General features: G+C 36.8%; 1 protein-coding gene across 2 annotated transcripts in view; it reads right to left on the minus strand.

Moving 5' to 3' along the window:
• Positions 1-15,653, minus strand: part of rasgef1b (RasGEF domain family member 1B) — a 167,039-nt gene extending 151,386 nt beyond the window's left edge. Inside the window, exon 1 of one of the 2 annotated variants that reach the window (XM_031900210.1) lies at positions 15,328-15,653. In XM_031900210.1, coding sequence (XP_031756070.1) covers positions 15,328-15,564 — 237 coding nt within the window. In that variant the 5' untranslated portion in view covers positions 15,565-15,653. The remainder of the gene's footprint in view (positions 1-15,327) is intronic. The other variant, XM_031900213.1, reaches the window with a different exon arrangement.
• Positions 15,654-16,911: the final 1,258 nt, after the last annotated feature.

The raw sequence follows: 16,911 nt of genomic DNA on the forward strand, positions 1-16,911 counted from the left end.
CAGAATTCTTGGCAGTGATAAGATTCTGAACATGCTATTCTCAAAGCAGTACGCACATGTATATGTGTACAAATATCTTTCCACTGTCAAACAATTGAATTGATGAATTCACATAGGAAAAAAGACACCGTTATCCTTCCTCACAGAAACCAAACACTGAAGCATGAAAGATTACCACAGCAGGACAGAGGAGATTCCTACAGTAAGGCAATAATGAAACATGTATGGATCACTGACCATTGAATCCTGGAGGATTACATCCTATATAGCACAAGAAATACAATGTCACATGTATTTACAAGAAAGAGCTTTACTAGTTATTGGGACATTTGCTGTAGTGTATGGCCAGTAACATGCAACACAAAAAGTGCCAGGATGAACAAGTTCAGATGGGTATAGATCACAACTAAAGAAAAGCACATAAATACACATAAATATGACTTCAGGATGAGATTTCCTTGAGGGTCATTGTAACTTAACAGAATTTTAGTAGCAACATTTTTTGACCAAACCCAAAATATATAATGAAATAGCATTTCCAGCAGTGGTATAATTCAGCTCCAGTAAACAACTGAACTCCTGGGAGCTGTAGTGCAGATTCTCATTTATTTAAGTAAGTCTTGAGAAACAGAACTATTTAATAGCAGGTTAAGTTGTCTGTAACTTATCACCCATTAATGCTGTGAATTCTTTTGGACCAATTGTATAATACACCTTATCTTTCAATATATATACAGTATATATTATATATATTATATTATATTATATACTATATTATATATAGTACAGTGGTGTGAAAAACTATTTGCCCCCTTCCTGATTTCTTATTCTTTTGCATGTTTGTCACACAAAATGTTTCTGATCATCAAACACATTTAACTATTAGTCAAAGATAACACAAGTAAACACAAAATGCAGTTTTTAAATGAGGGTTTTTATTATTTAGGGAGAAAAAAAATCCAAATCTACATGGCCCTGTGTGAAAAAGTAATTGCCCCCTGAACCTAATAACTGGTTGGGCCACCCTTAGCAGCAATAACTGCAATCAAGCGTTTGCGATAACTTGCAACGAGTCTTTTACAGCGCTCTGGAGGAATTTTGGCCCACTCATCTTTGCAGAATTGTTGTAATTCAGCTTTATTTGAGGGTTTTCTAGCATGAACCGCCTTTTTAAGGTCATGCCACAACATCTCAATAGGATTCAGGTCAGGACTTTGACTAGGCCACTCCAAAGTCTTCATTTTGTTTTTCTTTAGCCATTCAGAGGTGGATTTGCTGGTGTGTTTTGGGTCATTGTCCTGCTGCAGCACCCAAGATCGCTTCAGCTTGAGTTGACGAACAGATGGCCGGACATTCTCCTTCAGGATTTTTTGGTAGACAGTAGAATTCATGGTTCCATCTATCACAGCAAGCCTTCCAGGTCCTGAAGCAGCAAAACAACCCCAGACCATCACACTACCACCACCATATTTTACTGTTGGTATGATGTTCTTTTTCTGAAATGCTGTGTTACTTTTACGCCAGATGTAACGGGACACGCACCTTCAAAAAAGTTAATCTTTTGTCTCGTCGGTCCACAAGGCATTTTCCCAAAAGTCTTGGCAATCACTGAGATGTTTTTTAGCAAAATTGAGACGAGCCTTAATGTTCTTTTTGCTTAAAAGTGGTTTGCGCCTTGGAAATCTGCCATGCAGGCCATTTTTGGCCAGGCTCTTTCTTATGGTGGAGTCGTGAACACTGACCTTAATTGAGGCAAGTGAGGCCTGCAGTTCTTTAGATGTTGTCCTGGGGTCTTTTGTGGCCTCTCGGATGAGTTGTCTCTGCGCTCTTGGGGTAATTTTGGTCGGCCGGCCACTCCTGGGAAGGTTCACCACTGTTCCATGTTTTTCTCACTGTGGTTTGCTGGAGTCCCAAAGCTTTAGAAATGGCTTTATAACCTTTACCAGACTGATAGATCTCAATTACTTTTGTTCTCATTTGTTCCTGAATTTCTTTGGATCTTGGCATGATGTCTAGCTTTTGAGGTGCTTTTGGTCTACTTCTCTGTGTCAGGTAGCTCCTATTTAAGTGATTTCTTGATTGAAACAGGCGTGGCAGTAATCAGGCCTGGGGGTGACTACAGAAATTGAACTCAGGTGTGATAAACCACAGTTAAGTTATTTTTTAACAAGGGGGGCAATCACTTTTTCACACAGGGCCATGTAGATTTGGAGTTTTTTTTCTCCCTTAAAGGGAAACGAAAAGGCAAAATCACTTGGGGGTGCCAAAATGTTAAGCACCCCCAAGTGACTTTAACCGCTTACCTCGTACCCCGGGCTGGTGCCCCTGTTAGGAGAAAACAGCACCAGCCCGGGGCACCTGGAGCAGATCACTTCCTTCTTCTGGCTTCCATTGCTGGAATGCCAGCGGTGGGCGCATGCGCAGTAGAGTGAAAAGCCGACTTTAATGTTTAAGTTCGGCTTTTCACTCTACTGCGCATGCGCACGCACCGAATCAGGAAGAAGCAAGCGCCGGCAGCTACCCCAGGCTGGTGCTGTTCCCTCCTCACAGGGGCACCAGCCCGGGGTAAAAGGTAGGTGGTCAAAGTCACTTGGGGGTGCCTAACATTTTTGCACCCCCAAGTTACTTTGACTTTCTTTTTCCTTTAATAACGTAAACCTTCATTTAAAAACTGTATTTTGTGTTCAATTATGTTATCTTTGACTAATAGTTAACGGTTTTTGATGAGCAGAAACATTTAAGTGTGACAAACATGCAAAAGAATAAGAAATCAGGAAGGGGGCAAATAGTTTTTCACACCACTGTATATTACCAGAAGGGTGGCACACCGTTTTAGTTAAATACCCAGGTGCACGGTAAAAATATAACACATCATATAAAAAAGACCAGCAACACTGGGATTTCTGTGCAAATCAAATGAGTGTGTATTTAAATGCAATTTAAGTGCAAAACTTGCATTGTACAGAAATACCTAGCTATTTTAGGTAGTTATTTTAGCTATACAATTCTCATGTCAGTTACACCTCTTTTTACGTGCTACTTAAAACTGCTCAGCATAATAAAGTTATAGTCTTTCTAAGTGAATATAAGTTACGCTTAAACATAGCATTTTCATTAATATAAATAAGCAGGTGATCATATACCAACTTTGAAATATTCCAGTGCAACGATCACACCAAGCTTCAGTAAATCATGTACATGACACAATGCCACTGTTCATATAATGGTGTCTACGTTAATTATTCATTTCATTGGGGCCTGTTCTAGGTTAGATTTAATTTGTACAGTGTATTAAAATTAAAATTGCTGGGGGCCTAAATATTTTGAAAGTATGACTATGAATGGAAAAATATATGGGATACTTCTTGCAAATGTGGACTCACCAAAGTACGAAGCATGAGGATCTTGGGTGGCCGTCTCTATGCATTCACATAGGGAAGCAAAGAAAAGGCAGGTGCTTTGACAAGTCAACCAACAGCCCAGCTTTGTAGTCCTATAAGTAAGTGCTAGGCAAAGCATACAATGCTTGAGTTTTTAATTGTGTAGATTCTGTTTTGCATACAGGTACAAAATATTGGGATTGGCATACCAGCACGTAAATCAGGGACACCTAACGATTGGAAATAGGATGGGTATTGTGCAGACCCAGACCAGGATTCAAAATAGGCCTTGGCATTAATAGTGACTGTCTATGGCATCTTACAGCAGCCCCATTTGCCAGAGGGCAGAGATTGCCAGACCATGCCTGGCACTGTGTTGACATACTCTATTTCTCACTGAGCTCCAGGTCTGGTAAATGGACTTTAATGATGGGTTTAGTTTATGGGGTTGGGCACAGTGTTCAGGGGGAATTGTAATAAAAATGTAACAGACCCTCCCACACATACTACCAGCTGCATCTTTGTTAGTTAGTGTAATCATAGTAAGCATTAAATATAGGTCGAGGGGAGAATATAATTTATAGTTTTGTGTTTTAGAAGCAGCACACGGGTGGCATTATGGCATCTGTTATACAAATTGTAGCATTGCCGCTAGACAACTTTAGACTGCCTGTTTTTATCATGTCACAGTAACTATTTTTAATTCCAAGAGATAAGTATACTGTTGCATAACGTTGTGAGAACTGGGGATTTCCAAAGCATACCAAGTACTTGCACACTGCCAGCACTTAAAAGAATTAACATTACATTACTTAAGGCAGAAATTATATACATATGCAGCATATTATATATGAATTATACATGTATCTCTGTCCCAACAATTGTAAATGCTTTGCTTCAAGAAATAAAATATAAAAAGCTCACCACCTAAAACCTAGCAAGCTTTTTATTTTTAAAGGGGGAAAAAATCTGCTAAGCCAAAAAATTCAAGTAGGATAAGGAACCTTGTTTTATCTAATGCCTTTCCTTGATTAATAACAAATTAGCCCATATTTTTCACATGATGAACGTGATAACATTGTTTTTATCTCTCATGAAAACAATGCTGTTAAGCTGGCAAAACAGGTAAACTGACTACTGCCCTGAAAGATGTGTAGTAAAAATGATTTTATATCAAAGACATGACAAATATGAGAGATATATCAGAAAGTCAAAATGTAAGATTAAGGGGCTGATTTATCAAAATTCGAGTTTGTGTTTTTTCATGATTCAAGAAAAAATGCAGCATCAAAAACGTGAATGCGAATGTACCTGAGTATATTCCTAAGAACCACAAATAGTCTGTATATATTAAAGAAAAAATCCTCAAAAAGTCGCCAGTAAAAGCTGGCAAGGTTTAAAAGAAGAATTGTCTCTAACAACTTTAATTACTTATTTATTTTTCCGGTTGAGAAAAAAGCACGTGGGAATATTCTGCCACTGTTTTTTTCCTTAAATAAGCTGGCATTCGAGAAAAAAAGTTGCACAAGTTTACATACATTTATACATTTTCCAGAATTGATCATCTCTACTATTTATAAAATTCTACACATTTTTTCTCATGAGTGTCCTCTTTATAAGCACTTACTGTATCTGCGATGTTGGGTGTGGGCTAAAGGACATATTTTCTGATATCTGTGGCTCTAGAAAAAATACTGCTAATGTTTTTTTTTTTGCTAATGTATTTTTAGCAGCACTATGCCATCCATTTTCAATTTGTGGTTCTTAAGTATATTTGCATTCACATTTTTCAATCGTAAAAAAAGCGAACTTGAACTTTGATACATTTTTGCCCGAGTGTCAAAAATTAAAAGACAGAGAAAGAAGGTGTTCTCTGCCCCATAGGGCTTAGTGTCTAAGCATATATCTAAAGTAGTGATCCCCAACCAGTGGCTTGGGGGCGACATGTTGCTCACCAACCCCTTGGATGCTGCTCTCAGTGCCAGCAAACCAGGTAGTTGTTTTTGAATTCCTGTCTTGGGGGCAAGTTTTGGTTGAATAAAAACAAGATTTATTACCAAATAAAGCCTCCTGTAAGCTGATAGTGTGCTTATAGGCCACCATTAGCCCTTATTTGGCACCTCCATGAACTTTTATGATGCTTGTGTTGCTCTCCAAGTCTTTTTACATTTGACTGTTGCTCAAGAGTATAAAAGGCTGGGGACCCCTGGTCTGAAGTATATACTACGTGCTTTTATTTACGTTTTTTCTTACAAAATTTTATCAGTTTCCTTTTCTGTAAACCCTGAATCTTACATGAAGGATTCATCTGAATCCCGAACCGAATTTGACCCCTAATTTGCAATATGCATGGAAATGTTAAAAAGAACATTGCACTGAAAAAATTTGCCATTTCCAGGTTTGTGTAACCAAAGGTCACATAAGTTTTTAGGGTTCAGATTTGGTTCGGCTAGGCACTTGAATTCAGCAGATTCTGAATGCTGCTGAAAAAGGCAAGCCTTTTTTTTATTGTTTTTTTTGGGATCCAGGATTCAGTTCATCCCTAATTCCGCATATACTGTATATTCACACACATATAGGGGCAGATTTATAAAAATGTGTGATTAGAACGCACCACAGAAAAATTCACCCACTTTCTATTATTGTTTTTTTCTCTGTTGCTCAACCATATGTAATTTTACATAATACCACACCTTGGGGCATATTTAGCAAAATGTGTGAGTTCGTCACAGTCTACCGGAGTAAAACTCCACTGATCTATATTTATATCTATGGTTTTTTTTTTTTTTTAAAGTGTATTTATCAAAGGGTGAACTCTTACCCACTGATCCCACGTCCCCAAAATCCCATAAAATCTCACTCACATGGGTGTTGTAGTTTACTCTTTGATAAATATGTCCCCTTGTGTGTTTTATCCTTCTTATTATATATTATAGACTCTAATGAGCAGGGTCCTCTTTAATTCTACTTGTTTTTAAGATGCATCCTTCAATTGTGCAGCAATACAGAATTTTTTGGTAACGGTAATAAAACTAATAATTAATATTCAGTATGAAGATCGGCTAAAAAAATACCTTTTCCATTCCTAAAACATGATAAATGGGTCAATTTTATAAGCTTCTTTTTGCTTTTGATAGCTCTGCTTATTTATGCCAAGCTCATTCATAGCTGTAATAACTTTATATATACAGTTTCCCTGCACAAATTATGTTAGAATTCATTGCTTTTTTATTGGTCTCTAGAAATATGCAATTTTCTTTTTTTGATCCTAGAGTTTAAAGAAAACATTTGCCAAAACCCTATAATATAGTGCAGAGATTATTTAATATGTTTTCTTTGGTAAAATGTTCTGTTGCTGAAAAGCAAAATTTTTCACATAGAGCCTAATAGGATTATGCTAAATATAATCCTGTCACTTAAATTAAAATAAAATTTATGATAGCAATAAAGAAGGATTTATTTTGTTTGCTCTATATCACTACGATAAGTGTTCATTAAAATTCATATAAGATTTCCCCCAAAAAACCCACATATTTACTTTAAAGTATTTAGCACATCAACAATTATATTTTAAGAATGAATGGTTTCTAAATATTAAATATATGAATGTATTTTAGAGATTATAAAAGTTAAAATATACATAAAGAAATGGGGAGCCAGAATGATATTATCTCCCCAACACTCTAATTTTGGGAAGATAATTAAGGCATAAGCTGCAAGATTGTCCTTGGCTTTTCTCTGGTATTATTGTTGATTCTGTACTGTAGCATGAGTGTAAGTTTACTTTATATGGGTTTGTGTAAAAACATATTTGTAAATATATTTTCTGTTGAAAGCAGTATCTGTCTGTCAGTTGTCATTCTTTACAGGGCAATGTCAAATAAGGTGTTTTGTTGCCTACACATTTAAACGAATGTTCTTAAAGAACACCTATCACCCTAAAATTGCTTCCCCAACCAGAGGTGTCAAATCGCTCTGCAAAGTGGCAGCATCCTGCATCAAACTTATAGTCTTGCACAATTTAGTATCATATTGTATACCCACCTCCAGATCATTAATAAACAAGTTAAAAAGCAAAGGACTAAGGACTGACCCCTGCGGTACTCCACTAACAACACTGGTCCAATTAGAAAATGTTCCATTTACCACCACTCTTTGTACTCTATCCTTCAGCCAGTTCTCTATCCAATTTCCAAATATTATGTTCTAGGCCAATATTCCTCAATTTTATTATTAACTTTCTGTGTGGTACAATGGCATCCACTGCCATTCCAGTGTTGCGGTTCCTGCTCGCCTCCTCATAAAAGGATGGATGAAAAGAGTGGATGAATTATATAGAAATTCATTATTTAGCCTAATGAACAAGTATATGTACAGTATATATACTACAACAAAAGATCCTCTGCACTCACCCATTATCAATATAAGGCATTAAGACATTCTGTGCATTAAAGGACAAGGAAAGGCTAAGTCACTTGGGGGTGCCAAAATATTAGGCATCCCCAAGTGACTTTAATCGCTTACCTTGTACCCCGGGCTGGTGCCCCTGTTAGGAGAAAACAGCACCAGCCCGGGGTACCTGTAGAGAGCGCTTCCTCCTTCCTATTCGCGCTGCAGCAAATTGTATATATATATATATATATAAAGCTACGCATGTGCAGCAAACTGTATTTAAGGAAAAGATTTTGCTGACTTCAGGTACAGAAGTATTTTTTGACTGCTGTGGTTTTCCCTAAGATCACAGTGGTTGCTAAGGCCCCCTTAGAAGATTTTTATGCAAGACCAACTTATGCCACTGCCTTTTATCATCATAATGAATTGTCCAAGGGCAAGGTTGTGCAGTAATTATAATGGGGGATGGTAGCCAATTTTTCAGAATGGTATTGGCAATTCTAGTCAAAAATACCTGCCTCTGTGGCAACATTTCCTATTTCCTATGTGACAATATCCTATGCATAGCTTATATTTCTGCTACCCTTTTGGCTATATATCTAGGCAAACTCAGGGAGGCAGATTTGACAAAAATCACATTTTTGAGTTTTTTAAAAAATTTGAATTTCAAAAACTCGATTGTGTATGAATGTTAAATAAAAGCTCAAAGCCAAATTTTTAATTCACCTCTAAAACCCAAATTGAAAAATAGTTTTTTTTGCTACACAACTCACATTAACTTCTACATGAACTTGCTAGCTTTTAGATGCTGAATGTTTATATTCAATTTTTTTATACATAATATATTAAAAATTCAAGTTTTGGAAACTCAAATTCATAAATTTAAGTTTTAAGGGTATCATTAGAACCAGACCACAGTCAACCCAAATAAAGGCTTTTTTGAATTGTACAAGTAAACAAAACCTAATTTTAGCCATATATAAATGGTCTATACATTACAAAAATAAGATTACAAGAAATAAAATATGCATAATGGGAATTCAAGAAACTAGCACAGTCCTTGGTTTCGCCAAACACCTGGTGTTTACCACCATAATCAAGAATACCAAACAAAATATATTAATTCAATGCTTTTAGAGTTAAAATATAACCTTTATTTCATCAATTTAAAAAGAGACTATAGGCTGATTCATTAAAACATGAGCTCGAATCCCAGGGAATATATTTATCCACTCCATCTCTCTATCCACTCCATCTCTCTGCAATTAAGGAATTTTCTGTTATTATGCTATATTGTGGTTCACCTGTCTATAGTGAAATGTCACAAATGATTCAGAGAAATACTACAAAAATTAGTAGTTGACAGAAAAATTACAACCTTTTTTGTGTAACCTCTTTTTAAAATAATGCCATATGCAATGGATACTGTCATGATTTTGATGGTGTACTTGTTACTTCTAAATTACACTGTTTACATAGCAAATAATTCACTCTACAATTTCAAATTTTATTGAACTTGAACTAACAAATGTATTATGTTAGCTGTAATATTGGTGTGTAGGCGCCATCTCGCTTTCAGAAGGAGCCAGCGCTACACATTAGAACTGCTTTCTAGGAGTCCCAAGCTGGACTTGGATTCCTTACTATTAAGTGCTATTCTGGTATGTACTGGGAGCTGCTATCTTGCTCTCTTCCCATTGTTCTGCTGGTCGGCATCCTGAGAAATGAAGAATATGGCTAGCCCCATGTGAAATTCCAAAATTAAATTTAAAAAAAATCTGTTTGTGTTTTTGAAAAATAGATTTCAATGCAAGTTTCTGCTGGAGAAGCTCTTATAGCTGAATTTTGAAAAATATATATAAAAAAGTAATAATCATCCGTGGCCGGCACACCCTTCAATACTTTGTCAAAAATTTATTGAAAACATATTGTTTAAAAAAAGGTTTTAAACAATATGTTTTCAATAAATTTTTGACAAAGTATTGAAGGGTGTGCCGGCCACGGATGATTATTACTTTTTGCATACTCACATTTTGGCTGTGCACCCCGCAGGATATTGAGCCTTGGAGTGCTGACACTATTTGGATTGATATACATATATATATATATATATATATATATATATATATATATACAGAAACAAAAAGGAGCACACCCTTCAAGCAAAAGCAAATGCCCTCGGTGCTGGTCAAACAATTCAATAGACAGACAGAGTACCGCACACATAGGGACTTTGTCTGTCTATATATATATATATATATAATTAAAAAAAAACAACTATATACATGAACAAAGGGACAATTGTTTCAAAAATAAAGTGACTGTTATGAAAGAGTCTCTATTACTAAATTATATATATAAATATATGTGTGTGTGTGTGTGTGTGTGTAACCTAAATGTAAAATGCATTTGAAATATTAACAGATAAACCTGGTTGAGAATATGTGAAAACTGATGCGGAAAAATTTTCACTTATATACTTTGTTCGATTTTTGTCCTGATATACAACTAGGCATGAAGTGGCATAAAAGTATTGCTTGATTTTATGGAGCATATTTAGTACCAGAACATATTAGTTACAATATTATGTCAAAGGGAAAACTGAACCAGTGTGTGTAGTCAGGGCCGGATTTCTAAACCGGCCGCTCCTAGGCCGCCCCCAGTCGCACGCCCCCCTCCCCCCGAGTGCGCATGCTCGAACAGGAGGGTTCCGTGCGCATGCGCAATGTGCGAAGAGCGCGGGGTAGGGTTGCGCGCACGCATGCGCGGTCGGCCAAAGTTGCATACGGAGCAGTGGGGAGAAGTCCCCATTGCTCCGTATGTGAACAAAAATTTTAAAAGATTTTAGTGTGGCGGGGCGGCATGCCGCCCCCAGGTTTCTGCCGCCCTAGGCCCGGGCCTTTGTGGCCTCTCCACAAATCCGGGCCTGTGTGTAGTGAAGATTCCATATTAAGCAGAAGAATGGCTTACTGTCTTCCTGGAATGGGTATGGCACATTACACAAATTAATAGTCTGTACCAAAAATGCAGGTACAAGTGTTTACAAGTTTCTTTTTTCATACCCACGAGTGTATAAATAACAGCAGTTTAAGGGGCCTAAAGCAATAGCAATATAATTTATTAGTGGAATCAATAGGCATTTTGCCTGACTAAGCACACAGTTTTGACTATCCTGGGCAACTCATGCAGTTGTTGACATTGTTATGAGGAGAGATGAAGAGAGGCCATGACACTATTGATCTTTCAAACTTTCAGATCTGCTTACCTATTTAAATGTAAGCTATGTGGTCTCTGGACTAGGAAAATAAGCAGAATCTTTTTTTATTTGTTCAGTAATAAATTTAAGGTACGCTGAGCAACAAAATCACGGGTTATAGTTAAATTATTTGCAGTCTGTTTCTTGACATTGTTAGATAAGGATAAATGTTTGGGGAATATGCAGGATGAGACTAGAATTGAGTGAGTATGTTAGGCATGGCATAGAATTTCCCATCCATTCATTTACTGCTCAATGTGGGCTTCATTTTAATACTGCTGTCTGCAGTTATTGACAATGAATAAATCAGTGTGTCATTCAAGGAGACATAGGCAAGATCAGCACTATAACTGTGTTCAGAAAGCTTCGCAAAAGGAGATCCTAGTTACGAAAGAGTCCCAAATCATTCATGTTAAAAGACCTTGGGGAAGTACATCTGAAAGTCATTATTAATATGTATTTCTCCTTTAAGCAAATAGTTAAAATCCCTGGGGCACATTTATTCATACTCTGCTATTAAATGCATGATCTATTTTTCTTCTGTCATTACCTAGAGGTAAAATCCACTTGCCTATCAAAGTCTGAAAAAAATGCAAAAGTGGCAATTCATGAAAAAGAAATTGCACAAGGGGGCCTGCATTTAACCTCTCTAGAGTCATGTAATAAAAACGAAATATAACAAAAATCAGGGTAGAGATTGATAACAAAAGTCTTTTTATAGGAAAGCATTTACTTAACATCAGTGATGGTAATATTGGCCATTTTGTAATGGCAAGAAGTTAATTTTTTTTTAACCTGGCTACCTAAAATGCATATTAAATTAAAGCTGATTGAGTTAGATTATTATTGGGAAGGCAGACTGCAAAGTTTCTTTCGTTTGTGGGTAAGTAGTCAGAAGCTACACATCATTACATAGTTACATAGTTACATAGTTACATAGGGTTGAAAAAAGACCTGTGTCCATCAAGTTCAACCCATCCAAGTAAACCCAGCACACCTAACCCACACCTACCAATCTATACACTCACATACATAAACTATAAATACAACCACTAGTACTAACTGTAGATATTAGTATCACAATAGCCTTGGATATTCTGATTGATCAAGAACTCATCCAGGCCCCTCTTAAAGGCATTAACAGAATCTGCCATTACCACATCACTAGGAAGGGCATTCCATAACCTCACTGCCCTCACCGTGAAAAACCACCTACGCTGCTTCAAATGGAAACTCCTTTCCTCTAATCTAAAGGGGTGACCTCTGGTGCGTTGATTGTTTTTATGGGAAAAAAGAACATCCCCCAACTGCCTATAATCCCCTCTAATGTACTAGGCACATTGTAACTCACAGTAAACCCTGTGATTAAAGACTGTTTCAAATTGCTCTGGAGGACCATAGCCCGAAAAGATATATTTTTTACTTCTTTGTATGATATTATTATGTTGTTGAAATCCAGGCCCCAAAACATGGTTTAGATATGGTGTAGATTATCCCCCACTACATGGAATAAGTTGGACAGCACTGTATTACAGGGTTCTGGGTGCTCCCTGGCACAGCCTAAACCATAAAGCCAAAGGGGAAGGTGCCCAGTTATGTCCTGGAACCATCTAGATATGACAGGCCATGTATCTAAAATAATGAACCATTGCAGCTGAGAAGCCAAAAAAATGAAAGGGGGTGACAAGTTTTATCCTTGCATTCACAGCTATTAAATGCCATGGGCAACAAATAGCATTAAAATGTGCCATTGGGCTCATATTGTTTTTTTGAAAAGTAACTGAAGTCAAATAATAATGCTGATGTATATAAATTAGACATTAACAAAACTAGAATCTCCCAATTCCTTTTCTTTCCCTCTCCTTTTTGGCCATGATTTGTGTACAGTTATGCTTCATGGGCCTGATTCTCCATCATTCTTCTCCATCTAGCATGCTTTGACTTATGCAGTCATACTACATTCAGCAATCATATGATACCAAAGGGAAATTGCAACATTAGATAGGGTATCGCTAAGTGACAGTTATAGGCTTTAGTTTGCTTTTATTTGAATGATACATCAGAGAGCAAAATGTATTACCTCAATGAGAGTACATCTAATCTTCTGACATGCCTCAGATGAACTACAACTATTGTACATTAAGTCTTTACTCTTTTAACTTGCAGGATATTGCAGTTGCCATCCATTTTCAGTTGAACCTGCAAGTTATTTAAGTATAGCTGGGTATTGTTAATAAATATCAATTTTCAGCTTTAGCACAAAACCTTTCGAAGCAATTAAAAGGGCAGTTGTCAAGCTTTATTTTGAGATTAGGTTTTTAAATTATAGTCCTATTAAAAGGTGAATTGTCATCCAAATGTGTGTAGCAAACTGTTACACTTGAACAGTTTAATTTGCTCTAGTTTTTTTCTTTGTGTTACATTTTTTACATTCCTTACTAGAAAACAATAATTCCTAACAACATTCTGTATAGTTTCTTCTATTTATGAGTAGTGTTGTACTAGCTGATATAGCCCATACCCCATATGCAATAATAGGCACTAAGTTTGCCCAAGAGCAGTAACCCATAGCAACCAATAAGATGTTTGCTTTTAACAGGTGACCAGTAAATATTACCTGCTGATTGGTTGCCATGAGTTACTGCTCCTGGCAAACTTAGTGCCTCTTATTACATAACCCCAATAGAGCTCTATTTTTACTATTTTGTTAAACGCAATGCTGGCCACCATCATCAAAATTTCAACAAAATTGCTTTTTTCAGAGAATGAATAGGTTAAAAATTTAGCCCAAACACTTTGCTGAGAACTAGAAGTCATTATTCTTGATGGGAGCAACCAGATTTCAGTGAAGAATTAGTATTTTTGGCCTTCTCTAACTCCACAAATAGAGCGATATTATTGACGCAAAGTACCACCCGCTAGATATCAGTTCCTGGGGATGGCATTTCTGCATTAGTTAATTTTCATGTGAAGGGGTCAATATCACTTTAATTGTTGCAAATAAACTTGTCATTTAAACACCAGAAAGTAGCTATTAATAGTTAGGCTAAAGGTTAACTGTCATTCAACTCTCATGTTGCACAATTGGTGGCACAAGTGGTGTAAGACAACAACACTTCTCAGTGGCTGTTAAAGTGGGTGCTTTGTTGCCCACAGGAAAATAGATTTCCTGCAAGGCCCATGTGCACCACCCTAATTCTGGAAAAATCTTTGTTACACTGCTGGCCATCAACCAGTTTGCCCATGGTAAAGGTGATTCATTAAAATTTTCAAGTCACTATATTTTGGAGGCAAAGAAAGACAAGCTGAAAGCACAATGTCATAGCAAGTCCACAACTTGAAATTTTGGGGAGCTTACAGCAGCAGCAAAAAATGTGAGCATCTATATATAAAATTCCTTAAGTCCATCTAAAACTTTCTAGGCAAAGTAAGAATTTGGGTTGAACATGCACTTTTGGTGTATAAGAAACATTGGTGACATTGCTATATTTGAGAAGAAAGAGCTCATGATTAACCATTTAGGATTGTCTAAAAGAAAATGTATTTCCATTAAGTTACAATAGAAGGTGCACCAAAGCATTACTGATCAAAAACTTGGCTAACTTCTAATAACTACTAGTGCAGTCTATGTGTGTGCTCAGCTAAACTATGTTTGTTATGCTCATTGTACAGATACAAGCATCTCTGTAACAGCTTAATGTGAAACCATGTTGACAATTGCCTACAAGACTTGGTTTCTCTGATTCTCAGACATGTGCTGAATTAATCAATAAACTACTGCAATCCAGCACTTTCACCCACACTGACAAATACACTATATCATCTGGCTGTGCTTTTTTTCAACCAGCTGCTGCAAAACATTTCCCTGTTTTTTTATTTTTATTATTAATAATGAAGTGCTATAGGTAACATGAACAGACAGCAGGGTACAATGTTTGCCCCCATCAAAATGAACCCATAATAATTTCTTCCATTCAATATCCAAAATCATTTATTTCTACAATAAATAATGGTGCAGCAAATCTTTTAGCACAATAGGCAGAATATCACACATAGCAGCAGTGCTTCTCATTTGTCTAAAGAAAGATACAACCAAGCAAATTTATGTGTAAATACTGTCATGTGTTCTATTGCATTTTGTATGTTGTAATGGGTATTGTTAGGAAAGTTCCTCTGCAGCTTCCCTTTGGGGTTACAAAACAGACACTGTACAAGGTGAGAGGTCCAGCAATGCAGCATCCCATCCTTCTAATCACATGCAGCACACTGTGTGTATACAGTATTCTCTTGTGGACTCACCTCAAGCGTAGGAGACGCACCCTTGTCTCGCAATGTGCAGCCAAGGAGCTCTGCAAAAAACTTTGCCATATACAAGCAGTGGACAAAGGTGTCTGAAAAGCAGATATTGCTGTACAATTGTAAACAAGTGTTTCCAGAAATCTCCAAGGAAATGCCATCAAGGGAAAGCCCCAAGTGAACTGTATTCCCGCCAGTCTGCAGTACTGTTGTAATAGTGCTCTTCAGTGCAATACCCATGGGCCGGCATTCTGTGGGTATATTGGGAAAATAAATTTTTCTACCAGTGTCTAGGCGTTTGATGTCTGCTTCTAGCCTTTACGGCTGAATGTCACTATTACCATAGTTAAAAAAAAAAAAAAAAAAAAAGGAGAGAGAAAAGGGCCCTGCAGAGGGGTGGAAAGAGGGACAACACCGCAGCATCCAGTAAAGACAGAAGATGAGCAAGAGGGAGACAAGGAGAGAGGGAGAAGCAAGCAACCAGTCTGCTCCTAATGCTTTGGCTGGAGAAATCTGTAACACACGCAGCACAGCTTAGCTCTGCCCAAGTTCTGCTGCAATTTTTCTACCTCTAATGTTTTTGTCCCAGCTTCATTAATATTGGCAAGAATATACAAAACCTCAATGATTATGATGCCTAATTCATTTATTTCTGTTCAGTGCCCCTAAATTATCATTAAATATGGCTACAACCATTTTAAACAAACAAAATTATGTTTGATTTAAAGAAAAATTCTAATTTAACAAAGTTCAAGTATAAATCTTAACCCTTAAACGACTTCTATGTATCTTAGTATGTTTAGATGAGATCTGTTATGAAGTAACAGACAGCAGCTTAAACAGCAGATGAAAATTATATATATAGCCTGTGCATTTAAGAGGAGTTAAAATGAGCAGTAGAATAAGCAGTGATCAGCAAATATGTCTTCTCCATGATAGATCCAATCAAAGTGTCATTGTTGAGGTTAAAAATGACTTCACAGCTTTCACTGTAAAAAAAACCCTTTCCTATATCTTAAGAGAAAACCTACTTCCTTTGCCCTTTTATCCACTGGAAGGATCTTGTAATGAATAAAACATCAGAGAATTTACTGTATGGTCCCCTTGTATATTTATGCATAGTTATCATATCTTCCCCTAGGCACCTCCTCTCCAGCAGAAGCAATCCCAACTTGGCAAACCTGTCCTCATAACTTTCATACCTTTTATCTGTTTAGTTGCTCTTCTTTGGGCTTTCTCTATTTCATGAATATGCTTTTTAAGCAGTAAAGGGATTCTGGCATGATTTTATGGTGTATTTTTTAATTCTAAATTACACTGTTTACATAGCACGTAATTTACTCTACCTTTTAAAACGTTATTCTTGAACCAACCAATGTATTTTTTTAGTTGTAATATTGGTGTGTAGGCAGCCCTCTCAGCACATTGTGTCTGAGTCTGAGCTTTCCGAAAGAGCCACCAATACACAACAGAACTTTCAGATAAGTAAACATAGATCATTATGTTTTACAGCTGTAAAAATAGTAATCTGCAGGAGTCTGTTACCACCATAATACAGGAAAGGGCAGCAGAAATCAGGGTTAATAG

The sequence above is a fragment of the Xenopus tropicalis genome, chromosome 1 (assembly GCF_000004195.4).
Source record: "Xenopus tropicalis strain Nigerian chromosome 1, UCB_Xtro_10.0, whole genome shotgun sequence".
In the NCBI taxonomy this organism is placed as follows: Eukaryota; Metazoa; Chordata; class Amphibia; order Anura; family Pipidae; genus Xenopus; species Xenopus tropicalis.